Source organism: Myotis yumanensis, unplaced genomic scaffold, assembly GCF_028538775.1.
Source record: "Myotis yumanensis isolate MYYU_CA2020_CCGP unplaced genomic scaffold, mMyoYum1.0.hap1 SCAF_17, whole genome shotgun sequence".
NCBI classification, from domain to species: Eukaryota; Metazoa; Chordata; class Mammalia; order Chiroptera; family Vespertilionidae; genus Myotis; species Myotis yumanensis.
In genome coordinates, this window is record NW_027223768.1 from 16,244,713 (window position 1) to 16,264,925 (window position 20,213).

The window sequence follows — 20,213 nt, forward strand, 5'->3', positions numbered from 1 at the left end:
CAGGGCTGGTGATGGCGGCAAATGTTACAAAGTTGTCTGTTCCCTCAGATGGCGACTGGGAAGGGAAAGGTGCGCTAGGACGGGAGGGGCAGGTTGCCGGCCTCCGGAGCGAGCACCTTCGCCCGCCCAGGTCCGTCGGGCGCGCTGTGCAGGTGGCCCCCGGCGAGGAGCTTTCCAGCATCGCACCTGCCCAGGCGGTGTCTGGGGGCGACCGGAGAGGAGAGCTTTCCCCCCCGCCGCCTTCCCCGCTGGTCCGGACCGAGTCACGGTGCGATCTCACGGACTCTCCTCCGCGAGCCCATTCTGCAGACTGGAACGCTGAGGTCCGAGATGTGCAGCGGGGAGCCCTGGCCGCCCAGCTGGCGGGGGCTGCTCTCCCGTTCTCATCCTGGTCTGCTGCTCCGGTCCGGTCCGGTTCGGCTGCCGGGGGTGCCGCAGGGCCTCTCAGTCCCACCCCAACACCGCTTTTCCCCTCCCGGGCTCTCTGGGCTCCCGGCTTCCTTGTGAAAACTTCCTGCCGCGGCGCGGCCCGAGTCCCACCTCCTTCCTGCCCCCCGCCCCTCCGCCTCTCCCCGCCCTGCCGGCCACAGCCTTCAGCTCCCGCCGCCCCGCAGTTGGGCTGGGGCTCCACGCGGGGACCCTCGTCCCGTCCTCCTCCCTGGCGGGCCCCACCCCAGGCCGACAGGCCGGACCGCAGGCAGGTGAGTGACCGCGCCCCGCCCCGCCCCGGGGAAGGGCGAGCGCAGGCTGAGGTCCCGTCTGGACTGGAGTCTGAGCCCTCTGGCGGGGAGTGGGGACGAGGGAGAAAGAGATGCGAATGGGGGGTTGTAGTAGAGGCCCAAGGGGACGGGTACCTGACAGCAAATGAGGCTGCTTCCAGAGCCTCCACCTGCCCCCTCCCCGGGCTCAGGGACAAGTACCAAGTCCTCTACTTGGGTGAAGGGAGCGTTAAGAGCACCACAGTGGAGTCAAGGCTGCTAAGTTGGAATCTCCACTCTGCTCCGGACCAGCTGTCGGACCTTGGTCAGGAGGCTTAAACTCCGTGCCTCAGTTTCTCATTTCTAGATACACAGCCTACCTCGTGGGGTAGCTGTTGGCTGGGAAGAGCAAAAGCATGTCTCCCGGCCAGAGTTTATTATTATCAGTGCGTGAGGAGGCTGTAGGGGAGGGATGAGGTTGCAGGTTTCTGGCGCTCGGGGCTTGGCCTGTTTGGAGGACTTAGGAACGACCGGAGGTCACAGGCACCTGGGTCCTCAGAGGATCCTGTGGGCTGGGGATGATCCGAGGTAGTGCTAACAGCAAGACAGGTGTGTGCGCGCGGCAGGTACGGCTCCGGGACCCAGCCCTCACCCCCACCTCCAGCGTCCAGTAGTAGACTCTCTGCTCTCCTGGCCTTTTATGAGTGGCCTCTCCGGGGCTGGCCTGCGCTCCCAGTCCCCGGGGATGGGAACAGCTTGTGCTGGCCTGAGGTTCCCAGGATCAGCCAGACCTCAGCTCCAGGCAAGATTGGGCAAGGGGTCAGCTCTGGACCCTGGCCTAAGCTGGGCCTGGGGGGCAGGGAGCTGTTCTCTGAACCCCCTCCTACCCTAGTCCAGGATACAGGACCTGTGTGTGTGTGTGCATGCGTGCACGTGAGCCAGGGTGTGGGCTCAGCTCTCCTGTCTCCTGTCATCTGTTCCCTGCTGCTGCCCCTCCCACTTTTGAGGTCTCCCCAAGTCTCCCCATCATACTTGCTGCTGCAGTTGGGGCTACCTTCTCTGCCACCTGGCAGCTGGCTTGGGGGCCAGGCTCACCTCTCTGTCTTCCTCTTTGCACTGGGAATGAAGCCGGTGGTTGCATCAGTTTCTCCACTGCTCCCACCCCCGCCATTCCCTATCAGACTTTCCCAGAAGAGGAAGCTCCAGGCAGCCCCATCCACCAATCGGAAACCTGGATAGAGATAGAGGTCACTGGGCTTCTGTCTGCCCCGCACCCCCCCACATCAACACGTGCTGCTGGGGAGGGGGCCGGGCCGGGCCTGCACTGAGGTGCTCCCCAGCCGCTCCTTCCAGAAGCCTTGGAAGCCTTGAGAAAGAGGACTCCTGGGAGACGGAGGGGTTCCGGGGCCCATTCTAACGCGGAGGAGGGTGTTGGCTCCATTCTTGGCACACAAGCTTTGGGAAGAAGCCAGCAGAAGGAAGAGGAGGCAGGGACAGAGAAAGAGATAGAGAGACATAAATATGGAAATAGAGAAAGAGCCTTAGAGACTCCCGGAAACAACAAGGCTCAGAGGGGGTGGGGGTGGAGGGGAGGCCAGCTTAGAAAAACAGAGCAGAGACCAAGAGGAAGAACAAGGAGGGGAGACAGAGGAGAGACAGAGAGTCCGAAGACCAAAAAGAAGCCACAGGGAGAGAAGGGCCTCAAAGGGGCTGCACAGGCTGGTCCAAGCCCAGTGACTCCGCGTTCTCACCTGGAGCAAACGCCTAACCTCCCTGGAATATTTCTTCACCTACGAAATGGAAGGCATAATAGCGCCTGCGTTCTAGGCTTGCTGAGAGAATGAAAAGCAAGGATCTAGCCCACAGTATACATTTAACAAGGGATAGTGATTGGTATTGCCGCACCCACATGTGGCAAGGTAGAGGTTTCCAGAGAGGAACCGCATGTGGGGGGGCCTTAAGGCCTCCTGGATCCCCTCTCCTGCCTCTGCCCCCTCCCCCCGCCCCCCCAAGTCGTGGCCTCTGGAGCCTCTTCTCTCTGTTTCGGAGAAGGTGTGGATGGACAGTGAGGGGACATTGCCCCTGGGCCAAGGGTGACACTTCCTCCTCCCCAGGTGACTCAGTGCTACACTGAGGAGCACTCATCCCATAGGAACTTGGAGGCCAGCCCTGAGGAATTCCTGCTAGAGGTCAAGGGGTCAGGTCTGGAGCTGCCTTTCACTTTGCAACAGAGGAAGTTCTTTCTGAAAGTCCACCTTCCGTCCTCCTGCCAATGCTGTGTCCTGAGAGCCCTGAAAGGAGGGCCCAGCTCTGCTGTCTGGTGAGCCAGGGAGAAGCCCCAGCCTCCCAACCCCTCTCCCTCGCTCCCATTCCCCACCGAGGAAGACCAAGTCTTACGGCAGAAGGAAGGATTTCGGGGCTAACCAGTGAGATGTGTGGTGACGGCTGGCCGGTGCCCGCACCCTGGGTGCATGCATGTGGGTGCTGGTGGTGCTGGGGATGCAGTGGAGAGGACGGTGGAGAAGGACCCTGAGGCCTCACAGCTCCCGTGGGGAAGACTTTCCATAGCAAAAGCATCATGACTATGCGCTGGGAGTGAACATCCAGGGGGCCGTCGTCGACGCACTGATGGAGTCTAGGAGAGGAATTAGATAGGAGGGGGGTCCCAGACTCACAAACCAGCAATCGCAAGGGGGTCTCATCACCTGACGGGTCCATCAGACTTGAGGTGTTCCAGGGGCTGTGAACTTCTGGATGGGCCTGGGATAGGCCCACCTGCTCCCAGAGGAGGGACACTGGTACCAAGCCTTTGGCTGGGGTCTCGGGAAGTATTGGCCCATGTCCAGTTTGGAGCCGGCCTTAGGCAAGAATTGGGGGGGCAGAACAGCCAAGTCTCCTTTGGGCTGGGGGACTGGTCGGGGGGGGGGGGCTGTGGTGATGAGGGCAGACAGGAATGGGTGAGGTCTGGAGCCACTGAAGGGGCTTCCAGGGTAAGGCCGGCCTGAAGGATGGGCAGGACCTGGGCATTTCAGGGGTGGCCTGGGCAGAGGCGGCGGTGTGGTGAGAGGCAGGTGGGGCAGCAGCTGTGCAGAGTGGTGGGAGCCCAGGGGCAGAGGCCCTGAGGCTGGACATCTGGTGGGGCTCCCCCCTTGGAGCCCTTTGCTGTGGTAGGGGCCGCCACAGGGGGCGTTAAGAGGGGCGCTGGCCAGAGCAGAGCGGCGCTCTCTGAGGGTACCTGGGGGTGGCGATGAGCACCCATTGGCGGTGGGCCAGAGGGGAGTTTTCCACTGGAAAGAGTGGCTCCCTGGCCTGTGTCGCCCCAGGGGTTACTCTCCACCCACTGCTTTGGTTTTCCAAGGGGATGTTGGTCCTGCAGTCGCCTCCGACAACCAGGCAGTCCTTGGGCAAGTCATCCTACCCGAGACCCCACGTCTCTCCGTGAAGTGGGGGTGGCAGTCACTAGCACCTACGGGTGGTGGCGAGGGTGGGGACTGGCGCTGGCGCCAGCCTCCAGTAGGCGGGGAGGCGTTTGGTGAATCAGATCCCTGCAGTTTCCCTATTTCCTGATGAGTAAACAGGTCGGGCTGAGGACCCTCTAGCTTCTGTTTCCTGAGCCACAGAGAGCAGAAGGCCAGCCCCTCACCCCTGTCCCCTTCCCGCCCCGCCTCTGGCACGAACACGAGCGTGCAGGCTTCCTGTCCCTCCATCCGGCAGACATGCCTGGTGTGCCGGCAGCCTGGCTTGGCTGGACATAGGAGGGGCTCTGAGCTTGCATGTGCAAGCGTGGGTATGTGTGCACTGAGTGGCGTGTAGAGCCGGGTCGGAGCGCATTCCTGTGTGGGAGGAAGGGGGAGTCTTCAGCCTGGGACCTCACTGAGTGGAGCGGCCTGAGGGTTCCTATCTCCATGGCAAAGATAAGTTAGGAAAAGGCCACAGAGAAACAGACACAGAGGCTGGGAGAGAGACAGGAAGACAGGAGATTCAAGGCAGGGCAGCCTGGGCCCCGAGCTAAGGCACATGGCTCAGTGAGCGGGTCGTGGCTGGAGTTCAGCTTCCGCCTCACACTTGAAGGCAGATTCCCTAGTGCAGGGACCATCCTGCACAACTGTACACGGCAGCCTGGGTGTAGGAGAGGAAGGAGAGACCGAGAAACTGATGGAGGAAGGAAACCCTCACTGGGCCCTGGGACATGGGAGGGTTATTCTCCCACTTTACAGACAAGGAAGTGGAGGCTCACAGGGCTCACCTGCCGCCTGAGGTCACATCGCCTGTGACAGCTTGTGAGTACTAGAACCTTTAAACTCCAAGATGGGGAGGAGGAGAGAGAGAGAGGACACACACATACAGAGAGAGAGAGAGAGAGAGAGAGAGAGAGAGGGGAAGAAGGGGCCAGCAGAACCACGCCAGGAGTTGGAGGTGTTTTTCAGGCTGAGGGCTGGGGAAGCAGAATCTAGGCAACCTGCTTGTCAGCGCCTTTGGCCTGAGGAGGTATCTGGTGGTCAGCCCATGGTTCTGGGGGTTCGGTCTGGGGATCAGGGCAGGCCCCCGCTCCCAGTTCCTCTCTCCCTGTCAGCATCTAGGGCCCTATTCCTATTCCTGATCACGCTGGGGGTTCTTCAGAAAAACACACAGCTTTTCCCGGAATTAACCCTCGAAGGGGATGACAGTGCCAGGGGACGCGGTGGGTGCAGGGCTGAGACAGCTGATGCTAACGGAGCTCATTATATATGGGCTCTCAGCGCATTATCTGCACTAACTCAGGCTTCAGGCTGCCCAGCAACCCTACCAAGGGAAGAACTCTTCTCCTCCCCGTGTTATAGACGGGGTTCATCCTTTGCTGCACCGCTTCCCAGAGGAGAGAAGCGGGGAGGGACGGTGCGGAAGGTCCTCTTGCTGGCCTACTCCATCAGCCCCGCGCTCGCCGTTTGCTCTCTATAGAAATGGATCCTCTGTCTGCTAGGAACTCTCCCAGAGGCCTCGCCTCACCCCCTTCCTCCTAGCAGGGGCTGTGGCACAATGAGGGCAGCGGGCTCCCCACTGGAGAAAATCAGGCTGAGCTTGGAGAAGAGCAGGGGAGGGTGAGCTGGGCTGGCCTCGGTGTGGGTTTGGGGGTAGAGAGGGCAGAAGGCCGGGGCTGCGCAGACGGGACTGGGGCCTGGGGGCCTGGCCGGGAGCCCAGCTGCTTTGCATCTCGAGGTGGAGGAGAGAGACGTGTCAGCTCATTCTTGACTGTAAACACATCCCGGTTCCCACGCCTCTGGCTTGTCCTTGCTGCAGCCCCCGTCCCCTTCGCCCGCCAGGCTTCCCCGCTCTCCACCACGGAGGCTTTTAACAAAGAGATACAAAGCCCCTGGGATTCCTGCCTGGGCTCCGAAAAGGCTGGAACCACAGCTCTGCTGCTACTGGCTGTGTGGCTTAGGGCAAGTGACTCTCCCTCCTGTGCCTGTGGTTCCTTTTCTGTAAAGTGAGTAATAATGCCCACCGCGATGGGCTGATATATAAGCTTTAAATAAGATGAGCCCCGTTAATCACTCAGCACCCTGCCTTGCTCAGCACTGTGGCCCCCGTGTGGGCTCACATTATCATTCTTGTGAGGGAAGGGGGTCTGGGTCCCTCAAACCAGAGACACAGTGGAGGAAGGGGATTACGCCGGGGGAGGGGCCTTCGGCATGGGAAGGAGCAGTGGGGGGTCCTGGGGGCACATCTCAGTGAATGAATTGAGGGCCCCTGGGGTGGGATGGGGTGCCAGTAGTTGTCTGATTTGACCCCCTTGAGGGGCTCATGTAATCACATGGGCCCAGTGCTGCTGGGACTGGAGGGGCCGGGAGAGAATGGACCAGGGTCTCAGGCGCCCGAAGGGAACAAGCCTGGGAGGCCAGGCTGGGGCTCTGGGCTCCTGGTCAGGCCTGGGCACCCTCCTCAGGGGCTGAGGCAGGTTCGGCCAAACCCTTCTCCTCCCTTCCAGGCTCCCCATCCCATCTCCCCGCTCCCTGCTGACTACCCACTGGTCTCCCAGACCGCACCCTGGCTTCCAGCCCCACTACCAAGTAGCTGATACACTCCTGTCCTACCCTGAGGCCCTTTGGCAAACAGAGCCTTTGGCCATGCGAGCACAGCTATCCTCACGCTCCAGGCCTCTCAGAGCCCCTGGAGAGCCATCTCCTCTAGGGGTTGGTGGGAGGAGGGCATGGTGGGAGGGGCTGATGGTGGGCGGGGCTGATGTGAATGGACGAAGGACTTTCTGTGGGCCAGGAGCCCAATCTGCAAGGCCCCTCCTCCTGCCGCTATCCTTCCTGCTGCGGGTTTCCCCACCTCACTGGGGCCTCTAACTGGAGATAGGTACCAGCCAGGGGGAGCCTGGGGTCCCGGTGTGGCGGAGATGAGGCTTACCCAGGGAAGGTCCTGGATCCAGACAGATCGAGTTCCAGCCTGAGGACAGGGGCCCCATGCCAGGGCCACCGTGAGGGCTCAGCAAGAGTGGAATGTGGACAGGGTGATGTGTGGAGGGCTCAGGGGCACTGGAGGGAGAAGTGGGAGGTCAGCTGGGAGCAGACAGGGCGAGCCCTGGAGGTGGGCACTGGGCCGGGGAAGGTGGCTAGAGCAGGGCAGGGGCAGAGGGAGTAGCTTGGGGACGTTGGGGGAAGGAGCCAGCTCTGTTTGGGGGGGGGGGGGGGGGCGGGTGCACTAGGACAGGCTATGGGATCTGAAGGACCCTACTGGTCCCTGGAGTCCCCTCACCCACTCAGAGTGAAGCCACTGGAAAGAGGGATCCCGCACATCCCACATGGAGGGCAGTGGGAAGATGGAGCCACCCCACTCCCTGCTGCCCTCCCCCAAATGCACATTCTGTCTAGTCTCCACTTCCTGTTTCCAGGCTCCATATCCTGAGCACCAGGGTCCCCCAGGACATTCTCTGGCCTTGAGGCCGCGGTGCCCGACCACACGACAAGACAACACATTGCGGGGCTCACCGGAGTTCCGGGTGCTGTAGGGGCCTGGTGAGTTACTTGTAGTGAGTTAGTGGGTCCTGAGGCCTCGGGGGAGGAAGCACAAAAGCCCGAGGGGGAGATGTGCCCCCAGGGAGCTGTGATGGGACAGTAGCCAGGGTGGGGGGTGGACTGCTGCTCTGCGGGACCAGAGGGCGAGGGTAAAGATTGTCAGTGGGCCCTAACCGGTTTGGCTCAGTGGATAGAGCGTCGGCCTGCGGACTGAAAGGTCCCAGGTTCGATTCCAGTCAAGGGCATGTACCTTGGTTGCGGGCACATCCCCAGTGGGGGGTGTGCAGGAGGCAGCTGATCGATGTTTCTAACTCTCTATCCCTCTCCCTTCCTTTCTGTAAAAAAATCAATAAAATATATATTTTTTAAAAAGATTGTCAGTGGGAGGGAGGCCACTGGGAGGAGAGGTGCTGCCCTTGTGTGGGGTCTGTCCTTCCACTGAGACGGAGGGAAGGAGGGCCACCCTGACTGGAGCTGGGAGCAGCTCTGGGGCCCCTGGGAGTGTGTGGGTGGGGGGCATGGGGTGGGGCCAGGCATCGAACATTCCAGAGATACTCAGGGGTACAAGGGGCCAGCAGCCGACCTTTCTGCTCCAAAATCAGAAGCAGATGTGGGCGCCTCTGGGAGGTGTAGAGCAGGAACCAGGGCAAGTTTTAGGAACATTAAACATGGAATCTGAAACCAGCAGCGGAGGCGGCCACTCAGGAGCTCAGCCTCCCAGAACAGACTTCATCTGAGTCCTGACCCGCTTCCCACCCACTGGGCGAGGCTAGGGGTGGGGGAGATGGAGAGGAGTCCGTTTCCAGATGGCTGATGGGGGCTTTCGTTAAACCCGGGGCCAGGTTGGGAGCCCCCTCGGGTGACAGCTCTTGGAGTTGGGTGCAGTGATGCGCTGGCAAGAGTTTAACAACTGACTTGGTGTGTGTTTATGTGCGGCCGACCTGGTGTATGTTTGCCAATTTCCATAGTGTAAATCAGGGGTCCTCAAACTTTGGCCTGCGGGCCACATGCAAATACAAATATTGTATTTGTTCCTGTTTTGTTTTTTTTACTTCAAAATAAGATATGTGCAGTGTGCATAGGAATTTGTTCATAGTTTTTTTTTAAAACTATAGTCCGGCCCTCCAACGGTCTGAGGGACAGTGAACTGGCCCCCTGTTTAAAAAGGTTGAGGACCCCTGGTGTAAATAACCCCCGGGCCTGACTTCAAGCTACTTATATGACATCAGGAGCTGGGAGATGAGCACCATGGGTCCTCATGGGTCCATCTGAGCGGTGCCAACACGCCAGAGGTTGGGAGGGGCTGCCTTCAAGGTCCCCTGGACCCAGCCTTCCTCCTTCCATCCCATAGCACAGGAAGCCTGCCACTACATCAGGGCGGTTTGGGCCTCTGCCTGCATACATCCAGTGATGGGAGCTCACCACCAAGGTTGCTGATTCCATTCCTGAACTGCTTTGACTGTTAGAAAGTTCTTCCTCCAACTGAGCCCAAGTCGGCTTCCCTCATAACTTGCCTCCCATTGGCTCTAGTTTCGAATCTTGGTGTAAATATCCAAGTGCCCCGGGTAGGGCTGGGTTGGGGCTGGAGATTCGGAAAGAAAAGGCACTGGTCCCTGCCTCTAGGCCATGATCAGGAAATAGGCACTGGAACAGTGGTGTGTGTGTGCGTGTGCGTGTGCGTGTGCATGTGTGTGGGGGGGCGGTGCCGGGGGCTCCAGAAGGGATGGGTGGGGCAGTCTGCTAGTGAGGGTCGAGGAGCAGAGCAGAGATGCAAGGGTGGCACTTGGGGCTAAACCTTAAAAGGTGAGAACTCAAGGTGAAGAACAGAGGGAGGATGGCTACGCAGAGGAGGCAGTGTGAGCACGGGGCACACCCCCCAGTCAGGAACGAGACCTGGGAGCTGGGCCAGGGCGCAGGGGGCAGGGGAGGCAAAGGCAGCAGCCTGTTCCCTTCTGCCACCCGCTCAGGTCTCCGCAGCGGCTGGGTCCTCAGAGTCTAGGTCGTGGCTGCAGTGCCCCTCACCGGCCACGTCATGTCGCAGGCCTCTGCAATGTCGCCGCCTCTGCGCTCCCTCCTCCTGGCCCTGGGCCTGGGGCTGGCTGGAACCCTCAACCCCAAAGACCCCAATACCTGCAGCTTCTGGGAAAGGTGAGAGGGGCCCCTGCTGTACCTCGAGGGCTCCAAGCCCCCAGCTCCCCATTCTCCCCACTAGGGCCCCTCTTCCCTGACCTCCCGCCCTCCCTCCAGCCTTCACTTCCCGCCTGTTTCTGCTCTGCTCTCTCCTCCCCTCCATGGCTGCCTCTGACTCTCTCCCCATCTCTGACCTTATCTCAGTCTCCATCCCAGCTCTGACCCTGTCTGTCCCTTCTTTATCCCAGTCCCTTGGTCTGGGTGGGAGTCTGGCTGCAGGACAGGGCGCAGAGTGGGAGCCATTTTCTGTGCAGGGGCGGGGGAAGCGGCGGGGGGGGGGGGGGGGGGGGGGAAGCAAGCAGAGGGGCCGGCCCAGGGTGGGGGACATAAAGGACAGCGTTGGGAAACAGGCCTAGGGCAGGATTCGGCCAGAAATGCTGCAACCCACGAGTGGGCTGTAGCTCCATCTCCCTGCATGGGAAGAGGAGGAAGGAAACATTGCCAGCTCTGGTCCTATAGGGTGAGCAGGGGCTCTGATGGGGGAGTGGGGGGCCCCGGGAATATTCTAATTCTGGGAGGATCCCTTCAGATTGGAGGGCAGGATGAGGGTTCATTCTAGGTTTGGGGGAGCAAGCCCAAATGTTGGGGTGGTGATTCCTCACTGTGGCCAAGCTTCACACCCCTGCTTCCCCCGGCCCCCGTGCCAGCTCAGGCCTCTCCTGCCCTGGGCCCTGACCCCTTCCTGTCTTGCAGCTTCACCACCACCACCAAGGAGTCCCACTCCCGGCCTTTCAGTCTGCTCCCCTCGGAGACCTGCAGTCAGCCCTGGCAGAGCCCCCACACCTGCCCCCAACCCACGTGAGTGCCCTGCCCCGTCCTGGGCGTTGGGCTGCCCCTGCTCCCACACACCCTCATTCTTTTCTCTGGAGGAACCTTTAGAGTTTGGAGGAAGCATCTGGCCTCCGGGCCCTCAGGGGCTGGTGTGGTCTAGCTCTCCCAGCCCAGAGGGTTGGACAGACCCCAGGCCTCCCACAGTGCTGCTCTGTATGGGGGGGGCCTCAGCAGGGAGACTGACGGCCCTTCCCGGCCTCCCCAGGGTTGTCTACAGGACTGTCTACCGCCAGGTGGTGAAGACGGACCACCGGAAGCGCCTGAAGTGCTGCCAGGGCTTCTACGAGAGCCGTGAGGCCTGCGTGCGTGAGTCCTGGGTGGGGCGTGGGATGGGGGGGGCCCAGCCCACCCTTTCTAGGCCTTCCCTGCATCCACCGGGGTAGGGCCACTCCTCTGCCCTTTGGGTGTCCCCCTCCTCCCGCTCACCGGGCAGCTGTGCTGCCGCTAGCTGACCCCCTTCCCCTCCCTCCTCATGCCCCTCGGCAGTCTGTCCTGCCTTCTGTCTTCCTGTGCTCTCCCTCTGTCTCTGGTCTGCCTGTGTCTCTCACTGTGTGTGTGTGTTGGGGGGCGGGGGGGGGGGGGGTCGTGTCTGCGTCTGTCGCTGTCTCTTCCGGTCCCTGTCTCTCTCTCTCTGACTTGTTGCTGTTCAGTCTCTCCTGTCCCTGCCTCCCCCACCCAACACCCTGAAACCCCCAGACTGGGGCCTGCTATGCCTCTCTCTCCTTGCCTCACCTCTGGCCGTCACCAGCCCCTGCCAAGCCTGACCCACCTGGACCCCAGTCTCTCTCTGGACAGCATCCTGTCTAGTTGCTACCTGAGGACCCTCTCCCCGTTTTCTCAAGGAAGGGGCCTCGAGAATTTCCCAGGGGGGCCGGGGAGCCCGGAATCCTTGTCCCTCAGCCTTTCTGCGTGTTGGAGGCAGACGTGCTGCTTAGAGAGCCCCGGGCCCTGGTGTGGGAGGGAGATGGGGTCAGATTTCAGAGTGTGAAGGTGGGTGCGGGCAGGCGTGCAAGCCTCTTCCCGCCACCCCCCCCCCACCCCCCCACCCCCGTCTCTGCCCCAGCGCTCTGTGTCCAGGAGTGTGTCCACGGCCGCTGTGTGGCCCCCAATCAGTGCCAGTGTGTGCAAGGCTGGCGAGGCGACGACTGCTCCAGTGGTGAGTGGCGGGTGACTGCGGGGCCTCGGGCACACCCTCCTAGCCAGGCACCGGTGTCTGGGCCCCGGGGCAGTCACCACCAGAGCCCCTTTGGGATGTGCTCTACGCCAGCGGTCGCCAGCCTTTCGGACCTCACGGACCACCGGTTGGCGACCGCTGCTCTATGCTGCCTTTTCCGGGGATGTGGTGGAGTTTGGGCGAAGCCAGACATGGCGTATGTGGGGGATGGGAGACAGAGACAGGGATTAACTGGAGGCTGGGGGGGGGGGGGGGGCGGGGGGTGAGACCCCTGGTAACCTCTTCCACCCTCCTCATCTCACAGACTGTCCCCCAGGAGTGTGGGGACCACAGTGTGACAAGCCCTGCAGCTGTGGCAACAGCAGCTCCTGTGACCCCAAGAGTGGGGCATGTTCCTGCCCCTCTGGTCTGCAGCCCCCCCACTGCCTTCAGCCCTGCTCCCCTGGCCGTTATGGCCCTGCCTGCCAGCTCTCCTGCAACTGCCATGGGGCACCCTGTGACCCCCAGACTGGAGCCTGCTTCTGCCCCCCAGGGAGAACGGGGCCCAGGTGCGTAGTGGGGGACAGGCACACAAATGGGGTCACTGGCACACATGGACATAGGCAGGAACTCCGACAGGTTCCAAATGTAGGGGTGGCGTCAAGAGGCCGAGATCCTAGTCCCTGCTCTGCCCTCACTGGTTGAGTGACCTTGAGCAAATCATTGACTTTGTGAGCTTGGTTCCTGTCTGTGCTGTGGCAACAGCGTTATCCACGGGGAAGGTTACTGCGCAGATAACACGAGAGAGCCTGTGTGTGAGAGCGTGTCATAAAGTGGGGCTGAGACAGGGAGCCCTGTGGCAAGGCCGGGTACGGGGAGAGCGGGGAGCCCCCGGAAGGAGAAGGTTCACTGGGTGGGAACCACGACCGGCTGCAGGGAGGAGCTCCAGAGCTGAGGCCCCCACAGGCAGGGGCTCCCCCAGAAGGAAAGCACGCGCCAAGGTGGAGGTGGACCGGTGTCTGGGGCCTCCTGGTGGTGCTGTGTCCCAGCCATTTCCAGTCCTGGAAAGCTTTGCTTTCTGATGCCTGAGTCCCCTACAAGGCGGGGGGGGTGGGGGGGGGGGAGGGGGGCGTGCTCACGGAGCCCTGAAGGCAGGCCTTAGGGGCAAAGGGGAGGCGAGTACTGCTTGCTCACACTGACCCGCACTGACCTCGCCTGCTCTGCCCGCAGCTGTGAGGTGTCCTGTCTCCAGGACACGGTTGGCTTCCACTGCCCCAGCACCTCTCCTTGCCACAACGGGGGTGTCTTCGAGGCCTCCCGAGGCTCCTGCAGCTGCCCTCCTGGCTGGATGGTATGAAGGGCGGGGCCTGTTGAGTCGGGGTGGCGGCCTGTGGACAATCCTGCTGGAGGGTCTGACAGGGCTCGAAGTTGGGTATACGTCAGCGGTTCTCAACCTGGGGGTCGCGACCCTTTCAGAGGGGTCGCCTAAGACCATCAGAAAACACATATAATTACATATTGTTTTTGTGATTAATCGCTATGCTTTAATTATGTTCAATTTGTAACAATGAAATTAGGGGTCACACAACATGAGGAACTGTATTAGAGGGTCTCGGCATTAGGAAGGTTGAGAACCGCTGGTCTACGTGAAGTGGGTGGCTTGTGGGCCCTGGAGGGGTTGGAGGGCTCCTGGTGTGGGAGTATTCAGGGTCCCGAAACCAGGGGGAGACCCGGTGCTAGGGAATCTGTCAACCTCTCGCTCCACAGGGCGCCATCTGCACCCTGCCCTGCGCCCAGGGCTTCCATGGACCCAACTGCTCCCAGGAATGTCGCTGTCACAACGGTGGCCTCTGCAACCCGTTGACTGGGCAGTGCAGCTGTGCTCCTGGCTACACGGGGGGAGCGGTGAGTGGCTTTGTGAGGGCGGGGCGGGGGGGGGGACGGGGGGGACGGGCCAGGAGGGTGGGCGTGGCCAGGCTCACTCAGCTGGGCGCCCAGGTGCCGAGAGGAGTGCCCGGTGGGCCACTTTGGACAGGACTGTGCGGAGACGTGCGACTGCGCCCCCGGGGCCCGCTGCTTCCCCAACGGCGCGTGTCTGTGCGAACACGGCTTCACCGGGGACCGCTGCACCGAGCGCCTCTGCCCCGACGGCTTCTATGGCCTCAGCTGCCAGATGCCCTGCACCTGCGACCCAGAGCACAGCCTCAGGTGGGCCTGGGGACCTGGTCAGGGACTCAGGAGGCCCGCGGGAGAGGCCTTGGGTGCTGAAGCCACCTGAGTCGTATCCGGGGCATAACCAAGGGCGGGATGGATGTCACCGACGGGAAAAGGGGGGTAGCGGCACCGAACCTTCCTTATGGCCCCCTCCCTTGGCAACGTGGGCTGTCCCCCGCAAAGGGGTCTGGGTTGGCCCGAGGCCCCGGCTCAGAGCGCAGCGCCTGCCTCGCCCGCAGCTGCCACCCGATGAGCGGGGAGTGCTCGTGCCAGCCGGGCTGGGCCGGCCTTCACTGCAACGAGAGCTGCCCGCTGGACACGCACGGGCCCGGCTGCCGGGAGCACTGCCTCTGCCTGCACGGCGGCCTCTGCCTGCCCGACAGCGGCCTCTGCCGGTGCGCGCCCGGCTACACGGTGAGGCGCGCCGCGCGGACGGGACGCGGGTGAGGCGGGGCGGGAGGAGCGGAGGAGCCGCCGCTCACTAGTGCGCCCGCTGCCTGCAGGGCCGGCACTGCGCTAGCCTCTGTCCGCCCGACTCTTACGGACTCAACTGCTCCTCTCGCTGCTCCTGCGAGAATGCCATCGCCTGCTCCCCTATCGACGGCGCCTGCATCTGCAAGGAAGGTAATGGGGTGCGTCCGGGAGGGGCGGTTTGGGGGCGGGGCCCCGGAGAGAAGGGAGGCGGCAGGGTCAGGGCGGAGCTGATGGGCAGCAGCTGGACCGTGGGAAAGCAGCCAGGCTACTTCCTTCCTGGAATCTCCACTTTGCTTTTTCTCCAGCTGCAGGAATCCCACTCCTCCTAAAAGGCCCAGTCCAGGAGGCCCCTCTTTGGTGAACCGTGTTCACCCTCAGCGATACATAACCAGGGCCCCTGAGATCTCCCAGGGGTGCAGGGTGGCCGTCTGCAGGCTGGGTTCTGACACAGGCGTGTTTTGTTTGGCTAGCTCTCTATTACTAGGATGTTCAACAAACCTCCAGTCTCCAGTTCCCACTCTTCCCTATTGTCTTGCACGTGGTCGGGATAATTCGTTTAGTTAGCTGTTGGGGCCTCTGTAAGCATTGGGTTTGCTGCCAACCCCCTTCATTTTGCAGAAGAGGCACCCAAGACCCAGAATGGGGTGGTGGTGGCTGGTGGTCATTTAGCCTTTTGTTCCACATCTGACAGTTTATATGCTTGTCTCTTTTTAAAAATATATATATATTTCCTTATTGATTTCAGAGAGGAAGGGAGAAGGAGAAAGAGATAGAAATATCAATGATGAGAGAGAATCATTGATTGGCTGCCTCCTGCACTCCCCCCATTGGGGATCAAGCCTGCAACCCAGGCATGTGCCCTTGGCCAGAATCGAACCTGGGACCCTTCAATCCTCAGGCTGACGCTCTATCCCCTGAGCCAAGCCGGCCAGGGCTATGCTTGTCTCTTGTAAGGGACCATGAGCACCCCCACTTCACCCCCAACTCATAGCACGGAGCCTGGCACAGTCAGTGCTTAGTGTGCGCTCACCCGGGAGGGGAGCTGGGTCCCTCTGCCCACCTGCCAACCTCCCTTCTAGGTTGGCAGCGTGGTAACTGCTCTGTGCCCTGCCCACCTGGAACCTGGGGATTCGGTTGCAATGCCAGCTGCCAGTGTGCCCACGAGGCAGCCTGCAGCCCCCAGACTGGAGCCTGTACCTGCACCCCTGGGTGGCACGGGGTCCACTGCCAGCTCCCCTGTCCAGTAAGTGCCCAACCGCCTGCCTGCCTGGGGGGAGGGAGGGCATGGCATCCCTCAGCTGACTCGTCTGCCCTCCCCTCCACTCCCTCTCCAAGAAGGGGAAGTTTGGTGAAGGCTGTGCCCATCGCTGTGACTGTGACCACTCTGATGGCTGTGACCCTGTTCATGGACACTGCCAGTGCCAGGCTGGCTGGACAGGTGAGCATTCTGGGGGACCAGGCCGCAGGCCCCCTGTGGAGTTGGGGGTATATACCCCAGGAAATGTGTCCAGAAGATCCCTTATGGGAGGGGTGGGGCAGGCCAGGCTCACCCTATTCCTCTCTCCCACAGGTACCCGCTGCCACCTGCCCTGCCCTGAGGGCTTCTGGGGAGCCAACTGTAGCAACACCTGCACCTGCAAGAATGGGGGCACCTGCCTCCCCGAGAATGGCAATTGTGTGTGTGCACCTGGATTCCGGGGTCCCTCCTGCCAGAGACGTGAGGCTCCCTCCCTTCCTCCCACCTGTCAGCAGGGTGGCGCAGTGTAGTGTCAGAACCTTCTACTCTGCCCGTCTTGTTTTCTTCCACTGATTCCAATCTTTGGGCCAGTGGGCAGGAGGGAGGGAGATAGTGGCATCAAGGGCTGTTTGCCCCGAGTCACCAGGAGCCCTTTTCCCCCAGCCTGCCAGCCTGGCCGCTATGGCAAACGCTGTGTGCCCTGCAAGTGTGCTAACCACTCCTCCTGCCACCCCTCCAATGGAACCTGCTACTGCCTGGCTGGCTGGACTGGCTCAGACTGTTCTCAACGTACGTGGTGGCTTGTGTGTCTGAGAGCATGTGTGTGCCAGAGGCTGGGCTGAGAACCAGCGGCTTCTGTTCTCCTGCTCCTGGGTATAAAAGCCTCTGGACCTGCCTTGATTCAGTTAGTGATATAAACAACACACACAAAAACTTACTGAGCACCACCTCCCTTCTGGGGGCTGCGGATGCAGCAATGAACAGTCAGGAGAAACAACTCCCTGTCCTTCTCCATGGGAGACCCAGGAAGGGCAGTACGGGGAAGGGGGTGAGGGAAGCCATAAGCTCGTGTTTTTTTTTTTTAATGTTTTTATTGATCTTTTAGAGAGAGAGGAAGGGAGAGGGATAGAGAGATAGAAACATCAATGAGAGAAACATCATCGATCAGCTGCCTCCTGCACCCCCCCCCCCCCCCCGGGGATCGAGCCTGCAAGCCGGGCATGTGCCCTGACCAGGATCGAACCGAACAGCCTCTTGATTCCTGGGTCAATGCTCAACCGTTGAGCTACACCGGCCGGGCCACAGCTCAGTTTCTTATCAATTAATTGATTTACTTATGGCTTCTTTCTCACATAAATATATGAAGAACATCATGGCAAAGATTCATGCAAAACAACCAAGTGAAATAGATTTTGAGAATGGAAATGAGAAGCTATTACTATGAAGCAGGCTGGATGGGAGCTCATGGTCAGGCTGGGGAGAGAAAAGTCATCCTGGTGAGGAGTTTGCCATAGAATTCAGGAGTGACTACTATCAGATTATTTGCTAGTAGCAGATACACACAAATTATACCTTAAATAGCGTGAACATTTACTTCTGTCACGTTTTAAAAAACAGTTTTTTAAGTGTAGAGCTACACAGGGCAGGGTGGTTTGGACGGCTCTGGCCGCCTGGCCCTGCCACGCTGTTCTGAGTGGCCATTAGACAGCCAAGTGCAGGCGTTAAGTAGGCAGCTGGGCACATGGGTCTGCCGGTCCGCGTGTGTGAGTCATCCGAGTGTAGATACTGTCCAAAGCCGTGGTGTCCCTGGGGAGAGAGACCAGCGCTGCGGGGAAGATTTCAGTGTTGTTGGGGGCCCAGAATTCATCTGGTGAGGGCGGAGGAGGCCTGGGCTGGCACACCAGGCAGGCGCACCTTGTCTCTGCAGCATGCCCTCCAGGACGCTGGGGAGACAACTGCGCCCAGCCCTGCCAGTGTCACCATGGCGGGACCTGCCACCCCCAGGATGGAAGCTGTTTATGCCCCCCAGGCTGGACTGGACACCTCTGCTTGGAAGGTACCAACAGAAGCCGAGCTCCCTGCCCCTGCGCCCAAGTCAGCCCGAGCCCTGTGTCCTGGCAACCTCTGATCCCTGCCTACCTCCTCGGCTCTCTCCCAGGCTGTTCTCCAGGGATGTTTGGTGCCAATTGCTCCCAACCATGCCAGTGTGGTTTTGGAGAGAGTTGCCACCCAGAGACGGGGGCCTGTGTGTGTCCTCCAGGGCACAGTGGTGCCCCCTGTAGGATTGGTGAGTTCTCTAGGCCTTTCATACCCCCAGGGAACGAGGACATGGGCACCTGCCCGGGTCTCTGCCACGATCTTGGCCCCTCACCTAGGAGTCTCTCCCATGCATGTCCCCCAAGCTCACCAGCAGAGCCAAGACGCTGTTCTGAATGACTGCCCTACCCACTAGGAAGCCAGGAGCCCTTCACCATGATGCCTACCTTTCCAGTGCCCTATAACTCACTGGGGGCCGTGATTGGCATCGCAGTGCTGGGGTCCCTGGTGGTGGCCCTGGTGGCATTGTTCATCGGCTACCGCCGTTGGCAGAAAGGCAAGCAGCACCAACACCTGGCAGTGGCGTACAGCAGCGGGCGACTGGATGGCTCTGAGTATGTCATGCCAGGTGAGCGTGCCAGGGGGCAGGGGACACATCCAAGTAGCTGGCTCATAGGCACGGGGCTCCTGGGTCTCTCCCTGGACCTGGAAGATGGGAAGTGAGGAGTGGGAGGGAAGAAGGGAAGTCAGAGGGGCTGATGACTGATCTCTGGGGTCAGAATAGCATTCCTGGGCCCAGGCCTGTCTCTGCCTGGGGGTCACCTGCGCCTGCGTCTGTCCTTGCAGATATCCCTCTGAGCTACAGCCACTACTACTCAAACCCCAGCTACCACACCCTATCACAGTGCTCACCTAACCCTCCACCCCCTAATAAGGTCAGTGCTGGGGAGGGCGCGCTGGGGAGAGATGGTAAACACCTGCTTCTCTGGAAAGCTCCATCCTTGCTCCTCCCCCGTCAGGTTCCCGGCAATCAGCTCTTTGCCAGCCTCCAGGCCCCTGAGCGGCCAGGTGGGGCCCATGGGCCTGACAACCACACCACGCTGCCTGCGGACTGGAAGCACCTGGACAGGGGTAGGAGCCTAGAGGCCAGGCCTCCGGTGAGGGCGGGTGTGTGCAGCCCAGCGTCCCGCTCCGTCCGCAGAAGGGGCTTCTGGGCACCAGGGTTAGAGGAGACTGAGCCCAGGAGTTTGATGGCGGGTGGCCTCCTCCTCCTCCTCAGGTAGCAGCCGCTTGGACCGAAGCTACAGCTGTAGCTACGGCAACAGTAATGGCCCAGGCCCATTCTACGGCAAAGGTATGAGCACGGGGGTGGGGAGGGGGGTGCACGAGGGAGCTGCACTGGGGCTTGTTTAGGAGCCAGTGCCTCCCCTCAGCCTGAACGCTTTCCTCCATCCTCAGGACCCATCTCTGAAGACGGGCTGGGGGCCAGTATGGCTTCCCTGAGCAGTGAGAACCCCTACGCCACCATCCGGGACCTGCCCAGCCTGCTAGGGGGCCCCCGAGAGAGCAGCTATGTGGAAATGAAAGGCCCCCCCTCAGGATCTCCCCACAGGCAGCCTCCTCAGCTCCCGGCCAGCCAGAGGCCGCGATACCCCCAGCCGCAGCGAGACAGTGGTACCTATGAGCAGCCTAGTGTTCTGCCCCATGGTGAGCCTCCTTCTCCACTGGGGCAGGGGCTGGAGAGGTGGGAGGGAGAAGGGACAAGGGAGGGAGAAAGGGACAGAGAAAGAGAATGTGGAGGTGACCTGCTGTGGCAGCAAGAGCAAGGCCTTGGGGGTCTGACTGGGGCCCAGGCCAGGCATGCTGTTGGGAATCACGGTGCCGCGTAGAGCCTGAGCGGTGGAACCCACCTCACGGGGCTGAGGATGGAAATGAGGTTGTGGAGCACCTGGCTTGTGGAGTTGGTCCCCAGACAAGTGGGGGAACCAGGCAGGGGGTGAGCAAGGGGGCTGCATGGGCAGGTGTCCAAGTGTCCTCAGAGCCTGTGAGGTGGGCAGGTCAAGGTGGCCTCCCCGGCTGGCAGCTGGGAAGCGGCACAAAGTGCCCTACAGCCAGGCACCAGCTCTGTTTGGGCAGAAGCGTCTGGAGAGGGGAGAGGAGGAAGAAGGGGAGGAGCCACCTCCTCCTCATTCTGTCCCTTCTCTGTCTCCAGACCCAGACTCCGTGGGCTCCCAGCAACCCCAGCCTCTGGGCCCGACCCCCGGCCACTATGACTCGCCCAAGAACAGCCACATCCCTGGACACTATGACTTGCCTCCTGTACGGCACCCCCCATCCCCCCCACTTTAGCACCGGGACCACTGAGGGCCCAAGATGGTGTG

The 20,213-nt window shown here is 61.1% G+C and overlaps 1 protein-coding gene across 1 annotated transcript; it reads left to right on the plus strand.

The window, feature by feature from the left end:
- The first annotated feature begins 590 nt into the window (after positions 1 to 590).
- On the plus strand, positions 591 to 20,196 carry PEAR1 (platelet endothelial aggregation receptor 1). Its single transcript, XM_070397101.1, is given in 25 exon segments — positions 591 to 701; positions 2,813 to 3,018; positions 7,573 to 7,696; positions 9,664 to 9,844; positions 10,580 to 10,684; positions 10,923 to 11,023; positions 11,781 to 11,873; positions 12,196 to 12,439; positions 13,101 to 13,221; positions 13,638 to 13,779; positions 13,847 to 14,078; positions 14,324 to 14,498; positions 14,588 to 14,708; positions 15,638 to 15,801; positions 15,894 to 15,996; positions 16,129 to 16,275; positions 16,459 to 16,584; positions 17,723 to 17,851; positions 17,954 to 18,082; positions 18,248 to 18,460; positions 18,679 to 18,767; positions 18,852 to 18,963; positions 19,112 to 19,186; positions 19,291 to 19,539; positions 20,045 to 20,196. Coding segments are annotated over 22 exon segments (3,138 nt in total). The 5' UTR covers positions 591 to 701; positions 2,813 to 3,018; positions 7,573 to 7,696; positions 9,664 to 9,728.
- The last annotated feature ends 17 nt before the right edge of the window (positions 20,197 to 20,213 follow it).